The following is a 14,756-nucleotide window of genomic DNA, read 5'->3' on the forward strand; positions in this document are numbered from 1 at the left end:
ATCACAATATCCAACTCTCAGCCTTTAAATTATGAAAGGAATGAAGTATTGATAGTTATGAATCTTATGATTATGGTATCATGTGAAGACTTTCTCCATCCTTGAATTTTCTTGAATATTTCATATACTGAAAAGAAAAAATTATTATTATTATTATTATTATTATTATTATTATTATTATTATTATTATTATTATTATCCATTAGAGCTGTTTGTTTTGCCCATCGTTATTTATTTATTTATATATTTTTAATAAAATCCAAAATTTCACCTAACATTGGGAGATACAATTAATTTCTCAGCCAATCACTTGCCAAGAATGAGTTATTATTTTAATGTGAGGGTGCTTTCATATTTATTTTTTAAAAATAAAAATAAAAATGAGATCTAGAATTTTTTTATATAGAAATCAGCAGGTGGCAGCTGCCAAAATAGCCCACAGGTTCGTACAAGTGATTAAGATGTGCATGGCACACTAGTAGATATCTTGTTCATGCACTGTATATTAAGCCCATTGATACTATAGAATTCTATGTATAAGTCACTGTGAAAGAAATCTTATCCTTAACCCTAAAATTATATAATAACATGAAGATTTATTGGTGTGGGTTATATTTGTAAACGCACATAATATGTCTTCATTATTGTTAGCCCGATTCATATAGTAAATTTTAAAAAATTATTAAATTATCGTAATTTATATATTTTTATATATGTCTATTTTTTTAACAATATTTATCATTTTTATTAAAAATAAATAAATAAATAATATAGTATAATGTAGGTGACAAATAATGTAGGAGAATATAAAGAGATATGTGAACAAAAATGGAGCTCAATCTTCAATGAGCTTAGCTATGAATGATCTCTTTTCTCACTGAAAATAACTATGTGTTCAACTGTCACCTTAGAACATGACATGTTAATTCATATTCAGAACAAATGGTTTACAAGTTAGGCTTTCATCACTGTTAAAATATCCACCAAAAGCCTCCATTTTTGGCCTTCTCTTTATTATTTTGTTTGGTTTGAGTTACTTTCATTAATACTTTATTATTATATCAAAATATGTTTATTTAACATTTGACTTTTTTCACTCTAATTAATTAATTAATTCCAAAATGAAGCTACACAAAACTCACAAAAGCCATGAAGTAACAACTCTTATCCTTGTGATGAGACTAATTAAACACACAAAGAGTGTGACTTAACTGTCACATAATAAGCTCTTCAAACTCAAATTGAACACATTGCATACTATATTCGTTCAAAACATAACTAACACTAATGAGATGATTTTTATCACTACTCCATCTCAAATTTGTTTATCTTGTGATTCCTCCTCTTCAAGTTTTCTGCTTCTGATCATTCTGCTAATCAATTTGAATTTCCTTTTCAAACTCTCTCATCCCTTTTATAGCTTATATATCATTAATTAAAAGCACAAACTAAGAAGATGAAGGTATGCTTATTATATAAATTCATTGACATTATCTTAGTGTGAAGCTTCAACTAATATTCTAATGGCAGTCTTCACTCGTTCTGTATTGAAGGCTACGGTAGGCGAAAGGCCGCCACAGTCGGAGAAGAAGCTCCGGGGACGAGCAATGCCGGCAAAGGCTATCATGGTGCTTTGCATGCTTAGCTTCTTCTTTGGTTTGCTCTTCAGTGGTAGCATGTGGGTTACTCCATTGCAGAAGAAAGAAGAAGCAGCCAATGCCTTGATTGATCCTAAGCTCTCCCTCATAACTCATGTATGTACATGTGTTTTTTCTTACATGGATATTTATATACTCTTCATTCATGTCAATACTCCCTCTATTTATATGTCTCTCTTCTGTTTTAGAGGTTTAGTTGCAGTAGGTGATCAATATTATAATATATATAAATATATGTATAACTTGTGTCTGATTCAGAGTAGGTTTGGAGAGGGTGATTAAATATATATATATATATATACTCATTCATGCAACTTTATATATATATATATATATAGCTTCAGTCATTTCACTACTCTCTCTATGTTGTGTCTTTAATTTGTTTGATTTAGAGGTTCAGAGTTGGCGATCAGAACACCTTGTATATATGTGCTTCTTTGTTATCTATTAATACATATATTTATTCATGTCACTCTATTTATATATATATATATATCTATATATATGTATATCTCTCTTATTTTGATTAATTTAGAGGTTTGGAGAGGGTGATTAATTATAACTCGTTTATGTTACATATGTATGTATCCATGTATGCATATGTATATATGTATAGTATATCATTCATATCAGTACTCTCTATTTATATATATATCGTTTGATCATTTAGATGATTGGAGAGTATGATCAAACTCTATATATATATATATGTTTCTTTGTTATCAATCAATCTATTTATCTATATACACTCATTTATATCATGAGTATTGTTTATATACTGAATGAATTCAATGATTTCTTGTGCTTGAATAATCAGAGGTTTGGAGAGGGTGATCAAAGGGACATAATTGGAGAAGTGGCAAAAACTCATCAAGCAATTCAGTGAGAGCTTGCTTTTATACTTATTATTAAATATTTCATGTAGATATATATATAACCTTTATTTATATCTCTCATTAATCTAAAAAACTAATCAAAGTTTTTTTTTTTTCCTTAATTTCAGATCATTAGACAAGACTATTTCAGCACTAGAGATGGAACTAGCTGTGGCCAGAACTAGCCAAACAGCAACCTCATCTTCTTCCCTTGATGGCTCATTATCTACTAACAAAGTCCTCAAGAAAGCCTTCGTCGTCATCGGCATAAACACTGCTTTTAGCAGTAAAAAACGTCGTGAATCCGTTCGCGAAACATGGATGCCTAGAGGTACATATATATATATATATATATATATATACACATAAATGAATGAATGAATGAATAAAACAGTGTTTTTCAAGTGATAGGCATGCATAATTAAGATAAAGAGATGCAAATAATGTATATATATATATATATATATATATATCTTGGTTGCAGGGTCTAAGCTGAAGAGATTGGAACAAGAGAAAGGGATAGTTATAAGGTTTGTTATAGGACATAGTGCTACACCAGGAGGAGTTCTAGATCGAGCTATCGACGGCGAAGATACTGAAACAAAGGATTTCCTTAGACTAGATCATGTTGAAGGTTACCATGAACTTTCTATGAAGACAAAGATTTATTTCTCAACAGTTGTGGCTATCTGGGATGCTGATTTCTATGTCAAAGTTGATGATGATGTTCATGTTAATCTTGGTATAATAATTCATTCATTTATAAGTTCTTAATTAATTGATTAATAATTATAGTCCTCTCAAAATTAACTTATAAAACAATATTGCAGGGATGCTTATAACAACACTTGCAAGGTATAGAACAAAGCCCAGAGTTTATATTGGTTGCATGAAATCTGGACCTGTTCTTTCTCAAAAGTATGTTAAGTCTTTTAATTAATCAATTAATTAATTAATTATTATATATATTATGATGATGATGATGATGAAAATGTTAATATATATATATGATGGGTGTAGAGGAGCAAGGTATCATGAACCAGAGTTTTGGAAGTTTGGAGAGGAGGGAAACAGGTATTTCAGGCATGCAACAGGACAGATCTATGCCATCTCCAAAGACCTTGCTGCTTATATATCCATTAATGCGTAAGCTCCCTTTTTTTATTAATTAATAATTATATATATATATATATATTATATGTATTAACTATAGTAATGCTACCAAATATATATAATGATTTTGATTGCACATTTTAGGTTGGATTAAATTAAGTTAGTAATCATTATTACCTTAAACTTTTGGTTAAAGGATGAAAATGTTAATTTTGGTTAAAAAAATATTTATTTGAGCTTTTAAATTTTGTAGTTGTTTTTTTTTTTTTGTTCTGAATTGATGTTGCAGTTAACATGGACAATTACATGTACATAACTTTGCCACATAATTATTAGATTTTTTATTTTAAAAAATATTTGTTAAAATAAATATAGTTATATAACAGTTGGTGTGGCACATTCTGCCATGGAATATATTTTTTTATTTCTTTTATGATGAATATAATAAAGTGAAAGTCAATAGGACTAAAATGAATATTAATTCGTTAGAAACTTAGAATACAACCATATATATATATATATATATATAAAGAAATGTTGTATAATAGAATTTTAATAAATATGGTAATATTTAAATATGTTTTTATTTTATTTTTATTTTTATTTTTAATTTTTTTTGTGGTTTTCAGGCCAATATTGCATAGATATGCAAATGAAGATGTTTCTCTGGGTTCATGGTTCATTGGTTTAGATGTTGAGCATGTTAATGATAAGTCCATGTGTTGTGGAACTCCTCCAGGTTTTTTTTTTTGTCTTTTATTATTATCTAAAAAAAAATTTCTTTTCATTTTAAATTTTGACTACTTATATATATATATATATATATTCCTTATATATATTTGTTTATTTATAATTAGGTTTTATATTATTTTGTTTTTATATATAAAATTGTAGATTGTGAATGGAAAACACAAGCAGGGAATGTGTGCATTGCATCATTTGATTGGAGTTGCAGTGGAATTTGCAAGTCTGTTGAGAGGATGAAAGATGTTCACAATAGTTGTGGAGAAGGTGATGGTGCTATTTGGAATGTTCTTACTTGAATTCCCTTTTCTTTTTCTTTTTTCTTTTTTTCTCATTTCTTTTTTAAATGTTCCTTTTTTTATTTTTATTTTCCTATTTTTATTTTATGTTAAATGTATGATGGTGTTTTGAAAATGGAACAATGTTTCTTATTTGTGCCACTCTTCAATTGAGAATTGTGTCGTGAGGACATTTAGTAAACATCTCTTTTTCTAATTCTTTTAAGATCATATATATATATATATAATGTGTTTTCATTGTATTGATTTGAAATGAAGTTTAATGATTTATAACAAAATATTTTTTTTTATATATTTTTTTACAATGTTCTTGTTGAATAGGTAAATTTAATTATGTAATAACATAACAATGCCTTGGGGGGATTTTAATCCATATATGCTCCTTTTTTTAAAAAAATATTTTTATCATAGATATAAAAAAATAATTTCCAATAGAGAATAACAGGCAAAGAAACCAATGAAGGAAAAAAATTAAACATTTATCAAGATAGAATTTTTGAAAAAGAAAAACTTAATAATCCCTAAGGTTTTGACATTCCAGGTAATTTCTTATTTTTCAAAACCCCCATAACCCAAAGATAAATATTTTTTTAATTGCCATTTTTTAAAATTAGTAAAATTACTTGACACTTCCTCACTTTCCATAAATACCTACTAATTTTCATATTCTAATTTTTATATTACTTGGCCCATATATTTATTAATGTGGGTTAAATTTGCATGTCAATAAATAAATAACTCATCTTAACATAAAAATCAAGAGATATATAATTCATTAGAAATATGAAATTATAGATTTTTCTCTCATATTTTATATATGTATTTTCAAAAAAAAATTATGAACTATTATAAGGTGGTAAATAAAAACCCCAAATTACATCTACAAAATAAGATAAAAAAATCCCAACACACAAACAAATTAAAAAAATATATAAATAATAAAGATATTAAGATAATACATTGAAATTTACATTGAAAACACTTTTTCAAAATATGACATCATCATTGAAGATTGAACCAATAAAAATGTGCCACGTCATGGGAACAGCAAACTAAAATCACAGCGGATCCAGATAAAGATAATACGGGCCAAGCCCTTCCCATGATTTACTCTCCCGCTCAAATCCCCTGCCAACCCGCTCCAATTTGCGACCCATTCCCTCCTACTAATTCAAACCAGGGCCCTTTTCCGAATTTTAACATTCCCCGAGGATCTCCCTCGTAATTATACCCCTCTCGAATTCCCCAAATCACCCTTCCCCTCACCACACTCTTCCAGAACTTTCCACTCTATGCCCTTAAGGGTATTATAGTAATCTCGTATCACGAAACCCGAAATATCACAAAGCCCGAGGGGTTCTAAGTAATTCTGAAACAAAATTCCTAATTTTATCTGTTTTCCCGATATACCCTTGACACAACAAACTTCTCAGTAGATTTGAAGCGGTGTTGAAGGGTATTTTGGTACTTTCCTCGCAAAACCCAATAAAGCCATCCCCCTTCGCCTCCTCCTTCTCCGATCTCGCTCTCCGTTCTCCACACCAAACCCTAACCCTAACCCTAGAGCTCTGGAATCACTGGATCTGGCGATGGCTGTGGGAAGCCGACCGCTGAAGAGGGCGAAGCGGCGGGTCACGGCGGGGCTGCATGATTTCCTTGCCGGGGAGGCGATGGAGGGGCCGTTCCGGGAGTGCGTGCGTGCCTTCCTCTCCCGGCACGGGCTTCCATCCCCGTCGGCGCCGGCCGCGCAACACCTCTCTGTCTGGCGAGTCGCGTCCCGAGTCGGTGACTCGGTGGAGCTTGGTGTAGTCGAGGAGGACGTCGCCAGATCTCGATCTGTGTACTGCGATCAGTGCCGAGTTGTTGGTGAGACTTCGATCTGGAAAACCATTTCATTCTAGAATTTTCCGAGTTCTTCGTGATTATTGGCTGCGTAGTTGATAAATATGTTCGCCGGCGCCGGCGACCGGTGGTCGGTGAACCGGGTTCGCTTGGAAGTGGAACTTTTTTTTATCCTTTTTTTTTTAAAAAAAGGAAAGAAATAATTAAAAGTTATTATTGTCTTTTGCTAAAAGCACCCCCAAAATTACTTTTTTTTAGAAAAAGGTCCCATCTTTTGGGTGAAAGAAGTTCTTCTTGTTTGGTGGATATTACAATTACATGGACCACCTTAACATCTTTGAATATTATATTGTTGTTTTTTTAATTTTTTTGTGTGTGTGAAATATTGAACTTTTGTGAGGTGTTGTTTGTAAATGGGAATGCTGGTTTTGCAGGATGGAGTAGTCACCCAGTTTGTGGGAAGCGTTACCATTTCATTATCCGAAATGACAGCGGAAATCCTGCCTTCAATTCTCAGCACACTTGCATTCGTTGTGGATCCTTGATTTCCTCATCCTGTTGGAGGTGAGATGTGACACTTGTGGTATTTCATTTGTTTTTTTATTTTCATTTTCATTTTACAAGGTTTAGTTATTATTTTAATTGTTGTTTTGGATGTGAATGTCTTGAAGTATAATTAATGGTGGTTGAATGGTAATTGCTTTTTATTTTTATTTTTTAAAAGTAGTTTGAGGAGTTAGTAATGTAGTATTTGATAAGCTTAGAGTGTGAATGTTGATGTATTTATAACAAAAGCTTGAGGCTTTTCAATGGTTTTGAACTAAGTGATTCAGTCAGTTAATACTTGAAGATGTTTCTTCTGTGTTGAATCTTGCAAATTAGATTCCTTGGAAGGTAGTGAGTTGGGTCCTATTTGTTTGATGAGGTACTAGTTATAAACTTTTCATGTGGTTCACACTCTGCTTGTAAGGTGGGGCAGTTTCACAAGGATAATTTGGACATTTGTTGTTTTGTCTGGACGGCTATATCTACTTCACTTTGGTTCATTGCATTTTTTTTTTTCTGTGTGGCATTGGCTTTGCCTTGAAACCTAAATGTGTCTTATTTGATTAGGTCTTTGTTGGGAAGGATGTTTGAAGAGTAATAAGGTATTAACTTATTTCTTGTCTGATTGAAGAGTGATAAGATATATTAAGAGACTTGCGGATGAATAAGTATGTATTTGAACAGAAGATGTCAAGCTCTAGATTTATCATTTGTATGGTTTCAAAGATTGGTCAGATGTCCTTTTCATAAGTTATGACAACCTTTATTAAATTGTATAGAATTAATTGTCAGTGGAGACTTCCAAGCAAGTCCGTCATGGTTTTGGATTGTACTCAAGTGACCAAGACATTTACTTTGAGTTGTTCTGGCTATGTTGCTATGGAATTTACTTACTGTTAATTTTTAGAACATTATCATGAGCCTTGGTGTTGTGGTTTATTGCCATAGGACAATTATTTTCAAAGTAAATAGACTACTGATATTATCCCTTTGTTGATTGTTTTGGTTTTAAACTGCTCGTAGTTTATGATCTTCATGTGAGTTTACCGAGTCTTACATCAGTTTGCTTTGCAGCTTCAAGAGTGAATATAGATGAAGATTTAGGTAGGATGTTCCATGAATACCAAATCGTGTAGATTGCACTTACTTTGGAAACTGTGTGATGCATCTTTTATTTTATTTTATTTTGGAAAATCGTTGTGATAGATCCCTCATGTTGTTGTTGGTTTTTTGAAGATCGTGGAGTTTCTACTAATTTGTTCTGTGTTTTAGATGCAAATACCTCATTCCTCTGCTGTGCTTTCTTGTTTGCTTCTCAAGAATATTTTACTCTTTCTTTGTGAGTAATATGGAAGGTATTTTGTGTAACAGCGATGATGTTCAAAACTTGTCGATCGTAATAGCCCCTTCTTGTGATATTTTACCTGATAGAACAATGTATTGTCATTTCAGATGTTCTTCATGCCACTATGAGATGACATCTGATGATCTAGAAGACCAAGCATATTTTCAGTTGGAAAACACAACCCATTTGTTGCATGGTGTTGTACATGCCAATGGTTTTGGTCATCTTCTCAGAGTTAATGGTCGTGAGGGTGGTTCGAAATTTCTAAAAGGATCAGATATCATGAGCTTCTGGGATAGTCTCTGTAAGGTGCTCCGTGTCAGGTATGAATATATTTGGAATTGTTTTCCCAAGTTATCGGAATTTTGAGTAGTATCCCTTACTGAACTTATAGCAATGCTTTGCATGAAATGACAACAATTCTCACTGAAATTTTATAGCTTTGCTGATAATAACATAAGCTTTGGAGCGTTTTGGGATGAGATATTTGGATGTCTTAACCTTGTTTGTTTCATGAATCATAACCCTATCAAGAGACACAACCCATGTTCTGTCAATGGTTTTGAGAGATTGAAACAACTATAAAGTGTCAGTTCAATATTCTAAGGCTCTTTGACTATCAAAGATTTTTCGAGATTGAGAAACGTTATTTACATCTCAATGCATGATCATTGAGCCCATCTTTGTAATATATGACAGAAAGGTGACTGTAATTGACGTCTCAAAGAAACACGGGTTGGATTACCGTCTCCTTCATGCAGTTACTGCTGGCCGCCCATGGTACGGTGACTGGGGGTACCAATTCGGTGCCGGGAGCTATGCTCTTGATGCCAATGCCTATCAAAGGGCTGTGGACACCATCTCTAATGTCCCCTTGTCTTGTTTATATTCGCATACCCGATCACCACGCACCCAATTGCAGGACATTATCTCATTTTATCAGTCCCTTTCCGACTGTGATCTGGTTACTGTGAGGGACCTTTTTTGCTGTTTGACAGGTTTGATAAATGATGTCCAATCAGATATTTGTGGATCTCATAAGAACAAGAAGACCACAGAAGCCGGTGGTGGGGTTCTTTCTGCATGGACAAGAGATGACATTACACATGCAGAGGAAGCAATGATCAAGGTTCTTCAAGCAGTCAACGGATCTAAGTGGGTAACCTGGCGTGCTCTCAAGGGATCAACCTTCCGTAGTTTAGGTTCACCGGAGCTTCTTGACTACTGCCTCAAGGGTTTAGCGGGCAAATTTACAGAGGATGGTAGATTTGTGGCAATGCAATGCAATGCTGAGGCAAACACAATAGAGTTTCGGTAAATGAATGTTTAACCTTATTTGTGACGTATATCGATTGTGTAGTTTCTCTTTTATGTGATTGCCCTTTGTTTGCTTATGCAGGCTTGAATCCAATTCGGAACATGCATCATCAACTCAAAGTTCAAGCAAGCCTTCTCGAGATCACCTTCTCTGTGATCTCAGATATCTTTATGATGCACTCCTGAACCCTGTTACATCACAGGCCTACAAGCCGCCTATAACAAAAGAGACAGTTCTTGGTGCAGCAAAGAAGCTGTTGGACTGCAAGCAATTCATCAAACACTATGACCAGGAGGCTGAAAATCATATACCTTCTAATCCATTTGCGTTTCAAGTATGGTGTCATGTAGAGTTAGTAGACCAGCAGAAAGACTACACTGCACCCCCACCAGAGCTTTTGATTCTGCCATCGGCAGCCACTGTTTGGGACCTCAAGATCCAAGCAACAAGAGCTTTCCAAGAGACTTATCTTATGTTTCAGAGATTCCAAGCTGAAAACCTTTTAGGCCATGGTTATGTCAGAGACATGTCTGTCAAAGACACCATCCAAGTGCAAGCACTTGACCGGAGTAAACATGTCTGTTTGCATAAGAGGACGGTGCTTACTAGGAGAGGGGAGGACTCTTGAGCACTTTCGAATGGAGAGGGGGATTGAAATGTGGACAGTTGATTGCAGTTGTGGTGCCAAAGATGATGATGGTGAGAGGATGATGGCTTGTGATGTGTGTGGGGTATGGCAGCATACTAGATGTGCTGGTATTGATGATCATGATGAAGTGCCCGCCAAATTTGTCTGCAGAAAATGCTTGGGCTTGGGTAAGTCTACAGGTCATAGTGGTAGACTGAAGAAGGGCAGAAAGACTGTACTTTGGTGTAAGGAAGAAATGGCACCTACTATAACTGAAGATACTAGTAGATATGGACAGCTAACAACCGTAGGATAACCTGCCTGTAATTGTAATTGTATAGGGTTATTGTTTTTGTACAGAAGGTTCAATTTTTCCTGCAGCATGGTAAGAGGAAATCAATTTGTGGCGGGTGAGAGATAAATGTTCGACTTTTAACCCCAAAAATGGATGGAAATCTCACCCTTCTTGTCTAGTGAATCACTACAGATCAAATGTTCTACGGGAGAATTAAGGAGCTGAAATTCATGCGAAGAAAGCTTATGCAGGGTGTTTGATAGCTTTGTGTACCTTTTGACCAGCTGTTTGTATGAACATAGCAAGTCTTGCACTTCTGATAGCGTTAGATCCTCTGCCTCTGTCTCCATAAATGGATATTTGCCTTCTAAACCAATTTAAGACATCAGGAATTAGTGCCAACTTGACCAGCTTTAAGGCTATAAGGAAATGAAATAGAGTTCCATGCGCAAAACATAAATAATGTATCAAAGTAAAGAATTGAAAACCAGTAGATACTGATGGGCACTGGAATTTACCATCTAGTATAATCTCCTTGTCACAATGCATGGTGGAAATAATATCTTTATATGTCTCTACCTCCGCAATGGGTTCACTAGAAGGCCCATCAATGGCTAGTTTCGCTGATTCCATACTCTTCTGAAATTCTGTTTCTTCCATGGACAATGATCTAGCATCTATATTGATTATAAATAGCTCTGTTGAGATCATACTTGTCAGGTAAAATTCTATTTCCGATACAAGCTTTGACTGCCTCCTGAAGAGTTGTATAAATTTGAGGTTGGAATGCAACTGGGGAGGATTCGCCTTCATCATGTTGCAAAGTATACTGAAGTAATTAGTGGTTTACTTGGATAATGGAATGCCATTCTAAACAGAGCATGCTTAAGTCATGCAAGTTGACAGCATAATGAAAGCTCTTTATGGTATAGAATGTCAACTGGTAGACAAATACCTGTCCTGCTAAAGTTACATAACAGAAAATATGGAAATTGATAAAACTACAAACAGAAGATTCTGGTGAAATATGAGGAAATTTTTGGAACAAGTTTCTAGGAGCAACGTATAGATCAAAACCATAGTTTCTTCTATGACAGTGACAAAGACGGATAAAAATGTATTTGGCACATACAAGACCTAAGGATGTTATAAAAAATTAACTGATCATGACCACATGATATTGGGAAGCCTCTCAAAATTATAACATAATTTCACAACAAATGGTATAACCAAAAGCTTTTAAACCTTCAAAGAGAAATGGCTGAAAAAAAAGCGGCCTATCTCACAATGACCGTTACAGGATTCTAATAAGTGTTTGCCGAGCACGGGTTTATGTCAACCCAGCCCCTATCTGTGAAATGCTGATAACAACACTCCTAACTAGCAATTATTCTGTTTTAACAATTAGTGTGCACCTACAAGAAGACATCCATATAAAACATTAGAGGACATTAACCATAAAAGCCATTTGGCCCCTGAGAAATCTGCACCTCATTTCCAAAGCAAGGTTTGCCAGAAAACTGGGGAAAATTGCCAGCCAGAAAAACATTCATTTTCACAATATATCCCCTTACTTTTCTGAATCTATAAAATGCAACCTTATTTAAGTATCTATAGTATATCACAGAAATCCATTAGGTAATTAAGATAATGCTCTATACGATAGTATAAAAACACTCGCATTTCAAACTACAATAAACTACAATAGGACACTCGCATTTCTCGCTTACCATGAATTTCAATCACATAAAACTTTATAGCTATGGAAATACAAGGTCCATGGAAAAAATCAATCTCCAAAAGGGAAATGGTTACCATGACTGATGTCACCAAGAAAATCACCTTACCTTGATTGTAGCATATATAAGTATTGGAAGGAAAACATCAGCTCCAACAGGAGAGCTATTTGCTGACTTTGAAACTTCTAGCAACATATTGCTAATGGCATGGCAACAAGCCATGATGCACTGAAGCTTCTCATAAGGGGATCTGAAAGCATTGATTTTCTTCAATTCTTTTGCTGCATTCTGAACTTAAAAGACCTAGTATTAAGAGAGATGTAGAAACATTTCTTTTATGAACTATTATATTCAGAAGGCAAAAATTAAAACATATGATATTTTTCATCTTAAAAATTCATGAATTCATGCGCATAATAAACCTAAGTAGGATTTAATGGCAAGGAAGACATTATACCTCTAAGCAAGAGATTGATTTTTCCTTGCCTATACTAAGAGCAGGGCTATGTACGAGTAGGTTGTCTTTCTACTTCAGTAAGGGAATGAAATAGCAGTCTCAAGGAAAGTGTAACATACCAACCATGATGCTTCGATCTGAAAATTTCCAGGCAGATCTAAGTGATCAGGTTTGACAAAGTGTTGCAACAAAAGAATTTTCTTTGATATCCTTAAATCTGCTTCGGCATCTTCAGGAGAGGCAGCAAAGACACGGTTGAATAGTTTTAACATGACATACTTCTCTAGACCCTGCACAACACGTGAATATCTCAAAAGATTCTTCTGCATAAATTACATAACAAAGTTCAGAAAATCAGATAAAACTTATGAGATGAAGACATTAAAATCCACACAACTAATTGACGCCAAGCACTCATAAGCTAAGAACCCTCACCACCTTCACAATAGAAGGATGGTAACTCTACCATGGTCTTATTATTACTAAGTCTCTTTCTCTTCATGCGCTTACCCTTATAAAACCTAAACTATGACTTTGTAATAAATACATTTCACTTTGCATATTGAAAAATATAATATACTTACAAGCTCGACGTTTCTAAATTTTGAATCATGAAGTCATTTTCAAGGCAAATCAAACAAAGCCATTTTTAAATTGAGGGAGCAAAATACCACTTCTTCCATGTAGACTTATATCAACAAGAACATAACATTTTCAGTTCCAGCTGCAGTACATTTTCACATAACATGCTTATTTAGGTGCCATGATAGAGATAACTTCAGAAGAAATAACTCAAATAATGCCTATTTTCAAAACTTGAGGATTAAATAAAAAATATGCTGGTGGCATTTTGATTATCACAAACCATTTTTTATCATTATTTCTTGTCACATAACATGAAGGAATATAAGAAGAAAACCAGTAAATGCCCATTAATAAATAAATTTCCTCAAGTGCATTTTCGATTTCAGCATCAGAAGCATGAACCCACAACGGATGCTCCCGAATGATAGTTTCTATCTTTGCGAGAAATTCTTGTATCTTGCTGCTACCATTTTCGGCATTGGTCCGACAGAGAGAAAACGACACAATGAATCTGCAATGTAGATATGCAAATCATAAGATCATATTAACCTAAAATCCATCCACACTTCAAATTTCAAAGACAGAAAACACATGATCATAAGACACAAATGAAGAATCAAATCAGCATCACAGAAAACTTAAGTCATTCCTCAATTCAAAACCCCAAGTGCAACAAAGAATCAAGAACAATATTCTAAGGCCCTGAAATCTTGCAAAGAAACAATCTAACAACAACCATGAACTGCACTTGCAGCTAAATATTATCAGGATTACATTGGAAAATTCCATGAAACTAAAGCTAAACCCTAATTGTCAATAAGGAAAAGATTGCAAAAACACTAAAGGATTGGAATTACTTCAGAAAATAAACCTAAAAAGAAAAAACTAAACCAAAATAGGATTAAAATCAAATTCCACAAGAGAATCAAAACCCAATACCATTACTTGAATTCAAAAGGAACAGTTAAAAGATAAATATCCAAACTCTTTACAAATTCCAAGACATCATAGCTAACACACCCCCAATAATCAACAAGAAAAACGATAAAAACTAACAGCATAGAAATCAAATTCAATCAGAAAAAAAAAGGAAAACCTAAGAAACAGGGCGTGATCTGGGAGAACCTGTTAGTGAATCGAAAGAGATCAGCAGATGCAGGGTGGCGCATGCGAGTGAGGAAATCGGTGAAATCAAGGGAAGACGATGGCGAGGGTTCCATCGGAGAAACCCTAGATGGAGATCGATGGGGATCGGCATCGACGATGAGCATGAGACTGTGAGATATAAAGAGAGACCACGATGAAAGAATGT

At 34.1% G+C, this 14,756-nt stretch overlaps 3 protein-coding genes across 4 annotated transcripts; 2 read left to right on the plus strand and 1 right to left on the minus strand.

Annotated features, from left to right (window-relative positions):
- Positions 1 to 1,284: 1,284 nt before the first annotated feature.
- Positions 1,285 to 4,872, plus strand: LOC120258394 (probable beta-1,3-galactosyltransferase 8). The gene is made up of 9 exons (XM_039265780.1): positions 1,285 to 1,462; positions 1,554 to 1,754; positions 2,476 to 2,540; positions 2,662 to 2,864; positions 3,018 to 3,275; positions 3,364 to 3,451; positions 3,554 to 3,679; positions 4,276 to 4,385; positions 4,541 to 4,872. Exons 1-9 carry the CDS (start codon positions 1,457 to 1,459, stop codon positions 4,687 to 4,689), a joined length of 1,206 nt encoding a protein of 401 aa, XP_039121714.1. The 5' UTR covers positions 1,285 to 1,456; the 3' UTR covers positions 4,690 to 4,872.
- A 1,323-nt stretch (positions 4,873 to 6,195) lies between these two features.
- On the plus strand, positions 6,196 to 10,510 carry LOC120258008 (PHD finger protein At1g33420-like). The gene is made up of 5 exons (XM_039265343.1): positions 6,196 to 6,555; positions 6,966 to 7,095; positions 8,530 to 8,745; positions 9,122 to 9,736; positions 9,822 to 10,510. Exons 1-5 carry the CDS (start codon positions 6,279 to 6,281, stop codon positions 10,366 to 10,368), a joined length of 1,785 nt encoding a protein of 594 aa, XP_039121277.1. The 5' UTR covers positions 6,196 to 6,278; the 3' UTR covers positions 10,369 to 10,510.
- Positions 10,511 to 10,568: 58 nt separating this feature from the next.
- On the minus strand, positions 10,569 to 14,748 carry LOC120258009 (vacuolar protein sorting-associated protein 9A-like). Of its 2 annotated transcripts, none has more exons than XM_039265344.1 (7): positions 14,570 to 14,748; positions 13,808 to 13,955; positions 12,979 to 13,149; positions 12,511 to 12,690; positions 11,182 to 11,470; positions 10,830 to 11,030; positions 10,569 to 10,743 (listed from the first exon to the last, which is right to left on the minus strand). In XM_039265344.1, exons 1-7 carry the CDS (start codon positions 14,713 to 14,715, stop codon positions 10,712 to 10,714), a joined length of 1,167 nt encoding a protein of 388 aa, XP_039121278.1. In that variant the 5' UTR covers positions 14,716 to 14,748; the 3' UTR covers positions 10,569 to 10,711. The 2 variants fall into 2 exon arrangements, with proteins under 2 accessions (XP_039121278.1, XP_039121279.1); XM_039265345.1 differs by having other exon boundaries at positions 10,602 to 10,743; positions 10,937 to 11,030.
- Positions 14,749 to 14,756: the final 8 nt, after the last annotated feature.

Source organism: Dioscorea cayenensis, chromosome 4, assembly GCF_009730915.1.
Source record: "Dioscorea cayenensis subsp. rotundata cultivar TDr96_F1 chromosome 4, TDr96_F1_v2_PseudoChromosome.rev07_lg8_w22 25.fasta, whole genome shotgun sequence".
Lineage (NCBI taxonomy): Eukaryota > Viridiplantae > Streptophyta > Magnoliopsida > Dioscoreales > Dioscoreaceae > Dioscorea > Dioscorea cayenensis.

Bases quoted from the DNA above. Each gene is read 5' to 3' on its own strand.
- LOC120258394 (XM_039265780.1), top strand. The intron at 3,680-4,275 runs GTAAGCTCCCTT...TGTGGTTTTCAG, and splicing joins GCTTATATATCCATTAATGC to GCCAATATTGCATAGATATG. The intron at 4,386-4,540 runs GTTTTTTTTTTT...ATAAAATTGTAG, and splicing joins GTGTTGTGGAACTCCTCCAG to ATTGTGAATGGAAAACACAA.
- LOC120258008 (XM_039265343.1), top strand. From the start codon at position 6,279: ATGGCTGTGGGAAGCCGACCGCTGAAGAGGGCGAAGCGGCGGGTCACG. The intron at 8,746-9,121 runs GTATGAATATAT...AATATATGACAG, and splicing joins TGTAAGGTGCTCCGTGTCAG to AAAGGTGACTGTAATTGACG. The intron at 9,737-9,821 runs GTAAATGAATGT...TTGCTTATGCAG, and splicing joins GCAAACACAATAGAGTTTCG to GCTTGAATCCAATTCGGAAC.
- LOC120258009 (XM_039265344.1), bottom strand. From the start codon at position 14,715: ATGCTCATCGTCGATGCCGATCCCCATCGATCTCCATCTAGGGTTTCT. The intron at 13,956-14,569 runs GTTCTCCCAGAT...TCTACATTGCAG, and splicing joins CTCTTTCGATTCACTAACAG to ATTCATTGTGTCGTTTTCTC. The intron at 12,691-12,978 runs GTATGTTACACT...TTTTAAGTTCAG, and splicing joins AGATCGAAGCATCATGGTTG to AATGCAGCAAAAGAATTGAA.